The following is a 15,573-nucleotide window of genomic DNA, read 5'->3' on the forward strand; positions in this document are numbered from 1 at the left end:
TTCCGGTCTTCAGAGCTCTTTATTATACCTTCCAGGAAAAGTGGTGACCTTTGCAGACTGCAGCTGGTAAAGAAATGAGATCAGCTTTTCTGGAGTTGTGAAATGAGAGGTTCAATCCTTAGCACAATGTAGACATGGGTAAGACCATCAATGGCTGCTCTCCAAAGCAACAATAACATTGGAAAGGGAAGAATTATTTGGAAGTTGCTTCCCAACAGTATGTGCAGTTTTTATGGACCCTGAGTGGCTAATTAATATTATCCACTTACTGTCTCATTTTCTTTGCTTACTAGAGTGCCTAAATAGACAGATTTGCATTTGATTCACACTAATTTATTGTGTCCAAAACTTTTCAAAGCTGAGTTCTGAGCCGCTGATAATTTTAAAGGCATTTTGGGATCGTTATAAAAGCAGCTCGGTTTTTTTTGCATGCAAAAGTGTGTGAAAGTTTCACCAGAGATGATATTCATATTATTCAGAACTAGCAATTCAAACATGTCGTGAGAACTACCGTACCCTTGCACTTGGCAGAAATTTCACATAAGCCAGCTGTTGAGACTGCAGGCATGACGTGAAAAGAGGTAAATGTAAAGTGAACGATTTGCTTCTTGCAACTTTTGACTCAAGCATGGATTTGGATATTTACTTAGAAACTGAACCTTTTCTGTGTGACTCTCTGTATGCCATTAGTAATACAGGGGCCCCCATATTTGCGGATCCCATATCCATGGATTCAGTTATCTGTTACCCACTCCCCTTGCCTCCGGAGGGTCCTCTGAGACTAGCAGAGGCCACAGATGTCAGACTGAGCCCTTAGAGATGAAAAAATGTCACTTCTGTTTTTTTCCATAAAACTGGAAGTAACATTTTTAATGCCTTATTAAAAATGGAGGCCTGGGGAAGCCCCAGAGGACTATGGGAGCATGCCTGTATACGTAATCCTTACTTCATTTTAAAAAACTTGTTAGGTGAGAATTTGGTAAACTTTGGTACCAAAATAGAAAAACATTGGCTAATACAGGCTCAGGATTCTCCGAGACACATATACAGTGGTACCTCACATAACGAATGCCCCGCGCAGCGAAAAACTCGCAGAACGAAAGCGTTTTGCGAAGTTTGGTAACTCGCACAACGAATTTTTATGACCCGTGCTTCGCAAGACGAATTTTTTTTTGTTTTGTTTTGATTTGACTTAAGGGGGGGATCTTCATGTCAGTTTATGATCCCGTTCACCCTAGTAAGGGGAGGATCTTCATGTCAGTTTATGATCCTGTTCACCCTAGTAAGGGGTGGATCTTCATGTCAGTTTATGATCCCGTTCACCCTAGTAAGGGGAGGATCTTCATGTCAGTTTATGATCCCGTTCACCCTAGTAAGGGGCGGATCTTCATGTCAGTTTATGATCCTGTTCATCCTAGTAAGGGGCGGATCTTCATGTCAGTTTATGATCCCGTTCACCCTAGTAAGGGGCGGATCTTCATGTCAGTTTATGATCCCGTCCACCCTAGTAAGGGGAGGATCTTTATGTAAGTAAGTCCCATTGTGCTTTCTCCCAGGAAAGTTTGCACAGGATTACAGCCTTCAAACTCCCCACTCAGCATCCCCCCATCGCTCATTCACCCTCTCACTGCCCCATTTCCTTCACATTTCCCCCCATGATCACGGCAAAAGCAAGCAATTGAGTGCAGCTGTTCTGTCCTTCCCAGCTTAGAGCACAGTCCTGTGCATGTCGCCTCAGAAGTAAGTCCCATTGTGCTTACTCCCAGGAAAGTGTGCACAGGATTACAGCCTTCAAGCTCCCCACTCAGCATCCTCCCCGTTTTTGAAATCCTCTGTACAGTATGTATGCCTTTAAAGAGCACTTAATAAACACTTTGTAAACCAAATTTGACTTTGTTCTGACTTTTCTTGCCCATAGGAACGCATTAATTAAATTTCAGTGCATTCCTATGGGAAAACGCGCTTCGCAAAACGAAAAACTCGCATAACGAAAGGACTCACGGAATGGATTAATTTCGTTATGCGAGGCACCACTGTATAGTGAAGGAAATAGAAATCTAAATGCAGGAGTAAAGGAAGGAATGAAGATATAAGTAAATGAAGGAAAATGTAAAAGGAAATATTATTCATCGCAGCCTATGCTGGGCTCGTTGTAATCTGCAATTCAGGATCTAACCAAGAGATAACTTCATAGGATTCTTGCTGTTTCAAGCAATGTTTTCTGGAGCTGAGCTGGTATGATTTGCTCAAGGCCAAGAATGTTGAGGTGTTCTTCAGATGTCAAGGCACAGCTCCAAGGGCTCCAGTGACATTTAGCACAATATTATCCTCCTTCTCCTGGGGGCATCCAAGTTCTACTCACAGGTCTTGATCTCTTGTGATCTTCTCATGTTCTCTGTCTTCAATTCTACTGTCACCTGGGATTGCAATACCAATGAGCCAAACCTGATTTTTCCTTTTGTCAACTACTGTCTTATCTGGTGTATTGTTTTCTAGATGTTATCTATCTGTAACCTGGAGTCCCAAAGGAACTTTGCCTCATTGTTCTCTGTGATTTTATCAGGTTTATGATCCCGGGAATTTCAGTGTGAAAGTAAATTATATTGTTAGCAATGATTCCAATGGAGCATAGATGCTACTTTATCATGACAGTCTTTATAGTCATTATTATAAAGGTGACCAGATGGTAGATTTTCTATGCTATCAAAAATGTTTTGGTTTTTTTTTTTAAAAAAAGCATAGACACATCCTTTGACTCGGCTTTAACATTTTCTTTCTACTTTTTGAGTTTGCCCTTCTACTCCATGGCTCCCTATTTATTTCCTTACTGTTCTGAAAGTCAATACACGCATTGTGATAAGTGTATTTTATTTTTTTCAAATGAAATTGCTACCACATCAGGGCCTCCCCTGTATTCAGAGTAAGGTTGCCAAGTCTCCCAAACTGGAGACAGCTGTGCACCGGGAAAGGCTGCACCAGCACAAATAGCACTTACCGTTACACCAAGGAGCCGCTGTTCCGCACCAGCTATTTCCCCAAAACTGTATCCCAGCCGACTGCATCTTCCCAGAAGTCCAGGCACAATGGCTACTGGGGTGACGTAAGCCAGAAGTGGCTAGCCTGGGTGCAGTTTCAGGGAGATCGGTGGCATGGAACAGTGGTTCTCCAGTGGAATGGTAAATGCCGTTCACACGGGATAGATCTGGCCGTGTGCCAGATCCATCCCATGGGCCGGGATCTGGAGATCCCTGATCTGGAGTCTACTGGAATCAGCACCCATCTCCAGGTCACTAATGAAGTGGTCTTGAAGATTTTAATAGGACCTTTTTGGTCAGAGTTGGCAACCCTAATTGGGAGAGGGGGACATTTCCTCACCTGACCGGAATTCATGTGAGTTTTCAGTAACAACATAAGGTACGGAAATGGGGAAAGGTACGGTGAACATCACTAGCAATAAGAACTCATTGTGTTGTGCTCAGGTTGAAAAGTCCTTGGATGTGCATAGCCCTAATGAAAAAAATCGTGAATGTTAGAGTTATAGACATTATAATCAAATTAGCCACAGGGAATTTTTCCTTTCCTATTATGTCACCCAATTAGTCTAGAAAATCTCTTGGCTATGGATTTGAAAAACAGGGACATGTTGCTCAGAGCTTTTGTCCTCTGCTTGTCTTATACTGACAATTAGGAAACATACACTGAAGTAGCTTTTGTAAGATTATGATGCTTTGATACATTTTAAATCAAAGATCAACTTTAGGAACATAACCTTCACAGAGTAAAAATGGGTTTATAAAACCCAGTCTCCCACTAAATGAAACTGGAGAGGAAAGGGAATTTTTATTCTGTTTGGTGTTGTTGACGTCAAAGATGGTGACACTCTTAATTCGACCAGAGAGTATGGCTATGTGCATGCACAGAATATTCAACATAGGTTTCTGTTGTTCAGTAGCAGAGCAATAATGAACAGTGACAGACTATTATATTACAAGCACAAATGTGTTTTTTATATATTATTATGTGAAATGGCAGCAATCCCCAAAATACAAGTCCGTTACTAAGTCGTCAGTGTCATCGAATGTCTCAATGTTCCTAGTGCATTACGTGGGACTCTGGCATTTCATAAACTTTTTTAGTATAATAGCGATTCTGTTTCAGAAAAAAAAAATCTTCAGAAAAAAGGAAATGTTTTAAAATAAGATCCTGTTAAATTTTGCCTTTTCTTTTAGAATTTTGTTTCCAGGAGGAACCATGCAATCATGTGATTTCCCCAACTATAATATCAAGTGGACTATCCAGGAATAGTTTTACTGGCAAATCTGTGAAATAGAACTGAATGTGCAGTGCTAAGGAATAAGCATGTGAATTCTTCTGGCCTTGATAAGCTGAAGATAGATATCAGTTTATCACTGGGCTGGTTTGGATGGTATTTTGTCCACCAGCTGCTCTTCATGCATTTGTACCGCAAGTGTACTATTACCAACTCTGCTCTGTTTGCTTCCTGTCATGCTGGGGTTTTTTAGCTTAATTGCATGGTGGGTAGTTTTTCTATGCTGCCCTCCCCCATGAGATTAAATTAAAAATACCCTGCATGCCAAGAAATGAGTGGAGCATTTGTGCTCACAGAGGGCTTGCAATGGAAATGCTACCCATTGTAGAATTATTTGAAACCTTTCTCAGACATCACTCTCTTTGAGTTCACTAGGGCTTACTCAAAAGTAAACTTGCTGCACCATCGCATGTATGCTTATTCAGAAGTCATGGCCCAATCCTTAGCAGCATGTGTGCTGGCGTGGCTCATGCTGCACTGGTGCTTGCCATCGCAAAAATGCAGTAACGCGCTTTGCAAGGTGTAGCAGTGGCCAACCCTGGAGTAAAGGCCTGTACTGGCCCACGCACACTGCCAGCAGGAGCACTGAACACAGGGTGGGAGAATTGGGCATGGGAGGGGCACCTGTCCCACTTCCTGAGCTTGATCTGCTGACATGGGACAATGCAGACTTGTGCCAGCAATTGAGCGAGTGCAGGTCCAAGTTGCCCCATTGCAGTTGCTGGGGCTTACCCTGGGGCAAGGGGACAAATGTCCCCTTACCTTGAGGAGACCTCCAGCAGCTGAAATTCCCGTGCAGGATGAAGTGCAGCCTGTACTGGTCCCACTGCATCACTGTGTGAGGATTTGCACTGGATTTGATGGTTAGTTCCATTGTGTTCAATGGGACTCCCAGGAAAGTGTTATAGGATTGCAACCTTAATATGCATGGAGGGAACTGAGGCCTTGGGCCATTCAGATTCCCATTCCTCAGGCCATGGGGCAAGTTACAGTATATCACTCAAAATCAAAATCAAATGTATCAGTGGTACACAAGGTTGAAGCAAGCATTTATATTTTGCTGTATGTGAACAACACAAAAACTTTGGGAGGTATTAGTGAGGTATGTATGCGTATATACAGATAGAACCTATTTATCAGCGGATTTCCCATTTGTGGATCTGGCTCAACGCGGGTCCTTTGGACCCGTGCTGAGCCAGACATGGCCCAGCCTGAGCCCTCTGAAGGTGACTGGTAGCTTCTGGAGGGCTTTCCAAAGTCCGCAGAGGCTGTGTGCATCTGCCCATGGTTTTGATCAAAAACTGGAAGTGACTTTTTTGCCTCTAGGAGACATTCTGAAGCTCACAGAGGCCATGGGTGGATGCACTTGGCTCTGGATGCAAATGGAGCAAGGCTCTGGTCATGTTCAGAGCTCAGGTGGGCTCAGAAAATCCTGGATTTTGTTATCCAGTGTCCACCATTTTCAGTATCTGCGGGGTGTGTGTGTGTGTGTCTGGGAATGGATCCCTCTTGGATACAGGGACACCACCTGCACTGAGGTATAAATTATGTGTTGCATGCATTAATAGGATCATAGCTTCCAAGTCATAAGAAATAGTGGTTCTGCTTTACTCCATGTTGGTCAGACCTCACCTGGACAATTGTGTCCTGGGCACCTCGCTTTAGGAAAGATACATCCAAACTGGAACAGGTACAGAGAAGAGCAATGAAGATGGTCAGAGGGCTGGAGAACAAGCCCTACAAGGAAAGGTTGAGAGAACTTGGTATTTTTAGCCTGTAGAAAAGGCAGAGTAGGAGAAGAAATTGGGAATGGTAGCATGATGGGATGTGATAGACAGTTTGGCACAGTGAGAGGATGCAGGGACAAAGGACCTAATAAGCAGCACATCCTGGGGCACTCCATGTACAAATGCTTTTATGCAAATGCCCGAAGTCTCCGAGCAAAGATGGGAGAACTGGAATGTCTGGTGACAAGGGAAAACATTGACATAGTGGGCATAACGGAAACCTGGTGGAATGCGGAGAATCAGTGGGATACCGCAATCCCGGGCTATAAACTCTACAGGAGGGACAGGGAGGGGCGTGTTGGGCATGGGGTGGCCATTTACGTTAAGGAAAGGATAGAATCCAGCAAAGTAGAGATTGAAAGCGGGTCCGACTCCACCATAGAATCTCTGTGGGTTAAATTACCAGGCCTCAGGAGTGATGTAATACTGGGGGCATACTAGTGTCCTCCAGACCAGAAACCGGAAGGGGACCTTGAAATGAGGAAACAGATCAGGGAGGTGACAAGGAGGGACAGGGTTGTAATCATGGGGGACTTCAATTATCCTCATATAGACTGGGTCAATTTGTGTTCTGGTCATGAAAAGGAGACCGGATTCCATGACATGCTAAATGACTGTGCCTTAAAGCAGCTAGTCATGGAGCCCACCAGAGAACAGGTGACTCTGGATTTAATATTGTGCGGTACACAGGACCAGGTTAGAGATATCAATGTTATGGAGCCGTTGGGGAACAGTGATCATGCTGTGATCCGTTTCGACATGCACGTCGGGAGAAGAATACCGGGTAAATCTCTCACAAAATCCCTTGACAAGCGAACTTCCCTCAAATGAGGAGGCTGGTTAGAAGGAGGTTGAAAGGGAAGGGAAAAAGAGTCCAATGTCTCCAGAGTGCATGGAGGCTGCTTAAAGCAACAGTAATAGAGGCCCAGCGGAAGTGTATACCGCAAAGGAAGAAGGGCTCCACTAAGTCCAGGAGGGTGCCCGCATGGCTAACCAGCCAAGTTAGAGAAGCCGTAAAGGGCAAGGAAGCTTCCTTCCATCAGTGGAAGTCTTGCCATAATAAAGAGAATAAAAAGGAACATAAACTGTGGCAAAAGAAATTTAAGAAGGTGATACGGTAGGCCAAGCGAGACTATGAGGAATGCATGGCCAGCAATATTAAGGGGGAATAATAAAAGCTTCTTCAAATATGTTAGAAGCAGGAAACCCGCTGGTGAAGTGGTTGGCCCACTGGATGGTGAGGGAGGGAAAGGGGAGATAAAAGACTTAGAGATGGCAGAAAAATTAAATGAGTTCTTTGCATCTGCCTTCACGGCAGAAGACCTCGGGCAGATACCGCTGCTGAATGGCCCCTCTTGACCAAGGAATTAAGTCAGATAGAGGTTAAAAGAGAAGATGTTTCAGACCTCTTTGATAAATTAAAGATCAGTAAGTCACTGGGCCCGGATGACATTCACCCAAGAGTTATTAAGGAATTAAAGAATGAAGTTACTGATCGCTTGACTAAAATATGCAACTTGTCCCTCAAAACAGCCACGGTGCCAGAGGATTGGAAGATAGCAAATATCATACTGATCTTTAAAAAGGGAAAAAGGGGGGACCTGGGAAACTATAGGCCGGTCAGCCCAACATCTATACCAAGTAAGATGGCGGAATGGCTCATCAAAGATTGAATCTCAAAACACAAGATTCTATTGTCTAAAAATAGATGAACAGGCCTTGCTGAGGGAGAATCAGCATGGCTTCTGTAAGGGTAAGTCTTGCCTCACAAACCTTTTAGAATTCTTTGAAAAGGTCAACAGGCGTGTGGATGCGGGAAAACCCATGGACATTATATATCTGGACTTTCAGAAGGCGTTTGACATGGTCCCTCACCAAAGGCTACTGTAAAAACTCCATAGTCAGGGAATTAGAGGGCAGGTCCTCTCATGGACTGAGACCTGACTGAAGACCAGGAAACAGAGAGTGGGTCTCAATGGGCAATTTTCACAATGGAGAGAAGTGAAAAGCGGTGTGCCTCAAGGATCAGTCCTGGGACCGGTGCTTTTCAACCTCTTCATAAATGACCTGGGGTGAGCAGTGAGGTGGCTAAGTTTGCAGATGACACCAAACTTTTCCGAGTGGTGAAGACCAGACATGATTGTGAGGAGCTCCAGAAGAATCTCTCTAAACTGGCAGAATGGGCAGCAAAATGGCAGATGCGTTTCAAAGTAAGTAAGTGTAAAGTCATGCACATTGGGGCAAAAACTCAAAACTTCACATATAGGCTAATGGGTTCTGAGCTGTGTGTGACAGATCAGGAGAGAGATCTTGGGGTGGTGGCGGACAGGTCGATGAAAGTGTCAACCCAATGTGCGGTGGCAGTAAAGAAGGCCAATTCTATGCTTGGGATCATTAGAAAAGGTATTGAGAACAAAATGGCTAATATTATAATGCCATTGTACAAATCTATGGTAAGGCCACACCTGGAGTATTGTGTCCAGTTCTGGTCAAAAAAGACATAGTGGAAATGGAAAAGGTGCAAAAGAGAGCAACTAAGATGATTACGGGGCTGGGGCACCTTCCTTATGAGGAAAGGCTATGGCATTTGGGCCTCTTCAGCCTAGAAAAGAGACGCCTGAGGGGGGACATGATTGAGACATACAAAATTATGCAGGGGATGGACAGAGTGGATAGGGAGATGCTCTTTACACTCTCACATAACACCAGAACCAGGGGACATCCACTCAAATTGAGTGTTGGGAGAGTTAGAACAGGCAAAAGAAAATATTTCTTTACTCAGCGTGTGGTTGGTCTGTGGAACTCCTTGCTACAGGATGTGGTGATGGCATCTGGCCTGGATGCCTTTAAAAGGGGACTGGACAAGTTTCTGGAGGAAATATCCATTACGGGTTACAAGCCGTGATATGTATGCGCAACCTCCTGATTTTAGAAATGGGCTATGTCAGAATGCCAATGCAAGGGAGGGCACCAGGATGCAGGTCTCTTGTTATCTGGTGTGCTCCTTGGGGCATTTGTTGGGCCACTGTGAGATACAGGAAGCTGGACTAGATGGGCCTATGGCCTGATCCAGTGGGGCTGTTCTTATGTTCTAAGGTTGTAAGGGGATTGATAGCGCTCTTCAAATACCCGAAGGGCTGTCGTATGGAAGAAGGAACAAATTTGTTCTCAGCTGTCTCTGAGTAGAACTAGATCCAATGAGCACAAACAAACTGTAAGGGAGAAGATTCTGGTTGGACATCAGGAAGAAATTGTGATGCTAAAGGCAATTCAGCAGTGAAACAGGTTGCCAGGAGAGGTGATGGATTCTCCCTCACTGGGGATCTTCAAGCAGAGGTTTGTCAGCACCTGCTGGAGATGCTCTAGGAGAATTTCCTGCTAGAGACAGGGGGTTGGGCTAGATAACCACGTGGATCCTTTCAAATGCTATGATTGTGTTGTGCATCTTGTTTGCCTTGGTTGTTAGTCTTACACAGTAATATTTTTGAGAGATAAATATGTAAGTGCCCAATCCTATCCAACTTTCCAGCACTGATGCAACTGCAATGTAGCTCCAAGATAATGGAAACAAACATTCCCTTACCTTGAGAAGGCCTCTGTGACTACCTCCACACCACAGGATGCACTGCATGCCCCATTGGCACAGATGCACCAGCACTGGATAATTGGAAGGATTGGGCCCCAACAGCACAATCCTATGCATGTCTACTCAGAAGTAAATCTCATCAGAGTCAATGGGGCTTACTCCCAGGAAAGTGTGGATAGGATTGGGCTGTAAGTCTCTTACTGCAAACAGAGTCCCGAGGCTCCCTAAAGACTAACAAATATATTGTGGCACCAGCTTTTGTGGGCCAGGGTCCATTAAGTCAGATACTACTGATCTTTGCTGCTTGTTTTATTTTTACAGTATGTCCCTCCTGACCTTTGCATCTGTAACTTTGTACTGGAGCAATCTTTATCCGTCAGAGCCCTTCAGGAAATGCTTGCCAATACGGGAGACAATTCGAGTGAAGGGGTAAGTAAATAATTTTCCTTTTAGGATTCTGGGATGCTAGTCACCCTAGATTAAACCACTTCTCACTTCCCTGCCTTGATCTAGAAGCCTTTCAAAACAGAGCCTTTTCAGAATGGAGTTCGTACTTTTCATTTTTTTTTTTATATTGTAGGATTTGTTACTTCCTTAGATTTTCTAAATATCAGAATTTCTGATGAAGTGCCAGGTGCGTTTAATTTACCAGGCAGCTTCAGAACACTAAATAAATAAGTACCACCCTCACTTCTTCCGAGACCAATTACTGTACTACTAGAACAGAAATGGCTGCTGAGAGATTAAAGTGAGCATCCTTTGAGATTCTGCTAGAATTTGCCAACCCAAGGTGTTTGAGAGTCAAGTTGCTTTGAATTTAGGTCAAGTGCAGGGTGGCATTACTTTTCTATTAGAAATCACTGAAGCAGAATAGGTGAGTAAAATCCTTTTGTTCAATGCTTTACCCTAAGATGAGAGGTGATCTCTGGCAAGATATTGTTCTGTTATGGTTTTTTCCTCTGTCTTTCTTAACAGTACAGTTTCTCAAATCTAATTGGTGAGCGTTTAAAGAAGTTGTCAAGACCAGTAAATTAATGTTATGGCGTTGGTATGGAGGATGCATTTTAGAGAAATGTTAGTTATTGTTCAACCCCACTGAAATAATTGTATGGTAAGCCTGCACCCATGCTGGGAGCCTCCTGGTTTAGGACTACACCTGTGTATATAATGCATCCATGTCAGTGAAACTGATTACATGGATCCTCCCTATACAATTGGCATCTTCCCAGAAAGCTGAACAACACAGTAATCAGATGGAAAAGACCCATGTAATCAGTCCTGCACATGCAGTCATGTTAATCACACATGCACCCCTATAGCAGGAGATCCCATCATGGGGAAGCAGCTTCCAAACTATAGGCTGTGCATATGAAGAGGTCCTGTTCATTTCATTGTAATGAGCAAGCTGACGCTTTCTGTCGGTTCTGCACCTTTGGGCATAAAACTATATCCAGGAGCACTGGCAAGGAGCCTTCCTCCCATTCGTGGGTTTACTCAAGGAATGGTTGATGCAGGCTCCATCACTGCTGCAGGGTCATGGAGGATGGGGGCCAATGGTGTCTTTAGGTGCCCCATTCTGTGAACTTCTCTACCAGTACATCAGCTGACAAAACTATATTCTTAAACTCTTTCAACTGTTGTCTTTTAAGTATCTGCTGGGGAAAGTCAGAGAAGGTTAGGCATGGCAGTCTCCCAGTTAAGCACTTAAATCCTGTTTCTTTGAATAGTACCCAGGAGTGAATAATTTTCTTTGAGCTGCATTCTCTGTATTTTATCTTTCATATATACAAAACATTTTTCTTAGCACAGGGATTTGTTAGAGGCACAATTAAAAATGTATGTAAGAAACGTATAGTTTTTTCTTTTTCATTTGTATACTGGAGTTAACTTTAAAGCAAGTAAATTATCTTTAAAGCAAATTAACTTTAAAGCAAGTAGGCTAGAAAGCCAAATTTGCTACAAACCGAATGCAGTCTATGAAATCACAAACAACAAACAAACATTTCTCAACTGGTTGACTAATAAATATTCATTCAATTCTGTATACAAAAATTAATTCAGTATCAGCAGTACCAAGACACTGTCACTCAGGCTAGATGTAGTGTTATCACTCAGTTTTGCTTCATCCTGGGTGTGATTGACAGCTTTTGCAGCGAATGAGAGAAGTACATTTTGAATCAACGCCAGTTTCCTGCCTCATTTTCAGTGATGGGCACAATCCTAGCCAGGTCTACTCAGAAGTAAGTCCTATTCTGTTCTATGGGACTTAGGAAAGTGTGGTTAGGATTGCAACCAATGTCTCCTATAGCTATGCAGTGCTTGACTTTTAGGAAACTTATCCCCGTGCTGTTGGAGGTGTTGCTGTGCTTACAAAATAGGGCAAAAGAAGAATAAATCCTTGGAATAATACTAGGCAGAAGGTGTCAATAAAGGCAAGAGGCTGGGAAGGGCAGATGGAAGAATGAACAAGTTAAGACTAATAGAAACATCTCCCATATATCTGGTATTCCTGGACCCTTTTCTAGAAGCTCCTGCATATACTTTTTAAAGATATATGACTTCAACCACAAGGATTTGAAACATGCTCTGGATAGTGCGTTGAATGCAACTCACAATCTGAATGTACTCTTGCCAGATAAACCAGAGGAACGACCACAAATAAAAGCTCTTGCTTCCCAATTCACTGATTGTTGAGCTGTTGGTACCATCTGAAGAGCTAAGCAGGAGAATCTGTGGTTGTGTTTGTGGATGGGAGGCGGAATGCCAGGCTGTGACAAGCTGCAGTGCCTGTTGTGGCAGAAGGGGGTTACTGTTGTGCTGATTAGCGCATTGAGTGAAGTATGGAATTGTGTGAGAAGGGAAGAACGGAGAATGACCTTGAGGACCTGTGCAGGCTTGATTTACTATTACCAACTGAAGCTTGATGGCACACAGCTAGAGCAGATAGCTACACTGTGAAGGCTACAGCTGGTGACTGAGTATTCTGTGATTCACATAATATATTTGTAAAAAACCCATTGTAAAATGGTGGTTTAGACTAACCTGCCTTTGTAAACTACCTTAAATGCTGTCCATACAACAAAGCGGTATATAAATACTGAAATAAATAAAATAAAATAAATATTGGCAAGAGCTCTCCATGTACAGTGAAAGTACGTATGTGCACTGAGCTGTTCCTGCCATTGTACTGAATGGGCATATCCCAGTCTGTACCCAGTTCTTTGTCCCTTAATTTGAGCCCCAGTGTGTGTATAGATCAGAGTATATAGGATCCCAAATAGATCCCAAACAACTAACCTCTATATCAGGGGTCTCCAAACCCCGGCCCAGGGGCCAGATGCAGCCCACAGCAAGCTTCTATCCAGTCCACAGCCAGGCTCCTGTTCCCTGAAAGCCTCTGGCCCACCCAACTGAACAGGACCAGAGCTGTGCTCTGATTGTGTCTGGAGGGTGTTCTGAGGGCCAGAGAGGTCAAATGAATGAGCCCATTCATTCATTTATTCACTCATCTAAGTTTCATCTCTAATTTTTTATTTAAATTTTATATATAAATTTTTTCCCTGGCCCTCAACACCATGCCAGATATTTGATGCGGCCCTCTGGCCAAAAAGTTTGGAGACCCCTGCTCTACAGGGAAGAGATTGTTCCAAAGACTGCTGCAGTCTGCTTGTAACAATCTGACAGTTGGCATCCATCCTGGGATAAAATTTTATGTGTACCCACAGGGACTGAAAGTTGGTGAAAATTATGGGGTGAAGTCCTTTATCTGTAAAGCCAGAACAGATTAAAACATTAAATGAGCTTCTTCATTTTTATCTGTAGTGTCTGATGAGTGATCCTAACAGACTAATAAGCAGATCTATTATTACTCATACAGCTGTTTTTTTTTTTTCTCCTCTACAGGAGCTATTTGGTATTCCCCTATTTTATTTATATAATTTAATTACAGAATACATTTTGATGCATTCCTGTAAACAGAGCATAAAGAAATTCTAACTATTTTGGCTACATGGAAAGAAGCTGTAATTATGCAAATAGGCTTTCCTGTAGCAAAATGTCCCTGCAGTTCTCCCCTTACGGGGCATCTAGAAGGCACCTGTCAAAATCAATACTAGGCAAAAGTGAAATTGTGATGGATAAAATCTGCATTAGAAAATAGTCTTCAGAAGTAGAAAATAGAGCACATAAATATAAATGCTGGCAGTAATTTTCTTTTTGAATAAATTATAGATTATGACAAACTTGCTTCATGATTTAAAAAAAAAAATCCCTTGTTTGATTAGGAATTTTCATGCTTCTCTGGACTTATAATTATTTAAACATACTTTCAGAATTTTCCTCGTTATTTGAACTGTAACTTAAAAGTACTGCATTTACTGCATATATTGTCCCTGCATTAGCCAGGGACAGTATATAAAATAACAACTAGACCGTCTGGGTGAAATGCCCAGAGACAATTACAGTCAGTTCTCATTATCCACTATGGTTGGTTGGCAACCTTCAGTCTCGAAAACTATGGTATAAGCCTACAGCACCCGGTATTCCCCAGCGGTCTCCCACCCAAGTACTAACCAGGCCTGACTCTGCTTAGCTTCCAAGATCAGACAAGATCAGGCATGTGCACCCTAGCAGATTGTGAATTTGCAGATAAGGAACCATTGATCCTAACCAGTTTGGTTAGGTACATGGGGTATCCTAGGAGAGGAAGGGATACCTTCCCTGCCATTGGAAGAATTCAGGAGAGACCCTCAGGAAGCCAGCAGAATGCAGCAGGAATTGCCAAAATATATCTGAATGCTTCAGAGACCTTCCAGGGGCTGCAGGGACCTCCATAATGGCTGCAGGGACCTCCATAATGGCTGCAGGGACCTTCATAATCAAGCGCAGACCCCTTTAAAATGATTGGCAGAAGCTTCCACCAGCCATTTTAATGGGGTTTGCCCTGGTCACAGGTGCCATTCTGAAGGTCCCTCCAGCCTCCAGAAGGTCTTTGCATAGCAGATAATGATAACAGAGGCACAGATAATGAGAGAAGGTAGCAATTCTGCCCCTCGCAAAAAAACAAATTTGCATATAATGAGAACTGATTGTATTTTTAAACATAAGAGCTTATTTGGGTTGAATGCTAGGTACTTATGATGATAAATGGCTATAGGAAAAACATGCAATTTTGTCCAAATGGTTTGTGGTTTGGAATGGTGCAGTGCTTGGAACACTCAAAAAGGTGTGATTACATCAGAGATACATAACCTACATCAATACAAGTGTCATATTTTAATTCTTTATTCTTTATCTCCCATCCACCCTCATAGGAACTATGAACAGGATACAGGCCCAAACAGGCAGCTTTGGGTCACTTCAGGGGGAGAAAAGTAGGGATGAGATAGACACACACACACATACACCCCATTCTCAAACAGCCCAGCAAGGTTCTCAGAGTCTCCTTCTCCCATTCATTTCCAACAGAAGAGGCATGGAGCAGGAAAGCTGTATGGCCCAGTCTTTGTAAGTAAAGGGAATGGGGGGCAGGCGCGTGCCCCCTCATTTGCTACATGGGAGCAGTGGGAGAGAAATTCAGGTGTGGTGGCGCAGGGGCATGTGCTGTCCCGCTTCTCCTCAATGTTAGTACCCCATGATGAGCAACACTCTGAATGGAAGTAAAATATAAGCCTTACAATTTAGAGTTTATTTATTTAAAAATTTTTTACCTGGCTTTTCTTAAAAAAAAAAAAAAAAAGATAAAAGAGGCAGTATTTAAACATCTTGGAAATGAAAGTGCTTTGTGTCCTCGCTGGAACCCTTCCGCACACACAGACAACACCGCCGGCTTGGCACAAAGCTCACCGCAAGGCGCCCGTCTCCTGGAGCTT

The 15,573-nt window shown here is 43.1% G+C and overlaps 1 protein-coding gene across 1 annotated transcript in view; it reads left to right on the forward strand.

Annotated features, from left to right (window-relative positions):
* RYR3 (ryanodine receptor 3) overlaps positions 1-15,573 on the forward strand; it is a 296,319-nt gene that overhangs the window by 16,340 nt on the left and 264,406 nt on the right. Inside the window, exon 3 of the mRNA XM_066612315.1 lies at positions 10,025-10,132. Within this exon, the coding sequence (XP_066468412.1) occupies positions 10,025-10,132 (108 nt within the window). The remainder of the gene's footprint in view (positions 1-10,024; positions 10,133-15,573) is intronic.

The sequence above is a fragment of the Tiliqua scincoides genome, chromosome 1, assembly GCF_035046505.1.
Source record: "Tiliqua scincoides isolate rTilSci1 chromosome 1, rTilSci1.hap2, whole genome shotgun sequence".
NCBI classification, from domain to species: domain Eukaryota; kingdom Metazoa; phylum Chordata; class Lepidosauria; order Squamata; family Scincidae; genus Tiliqua; species Tiliqua scincoides.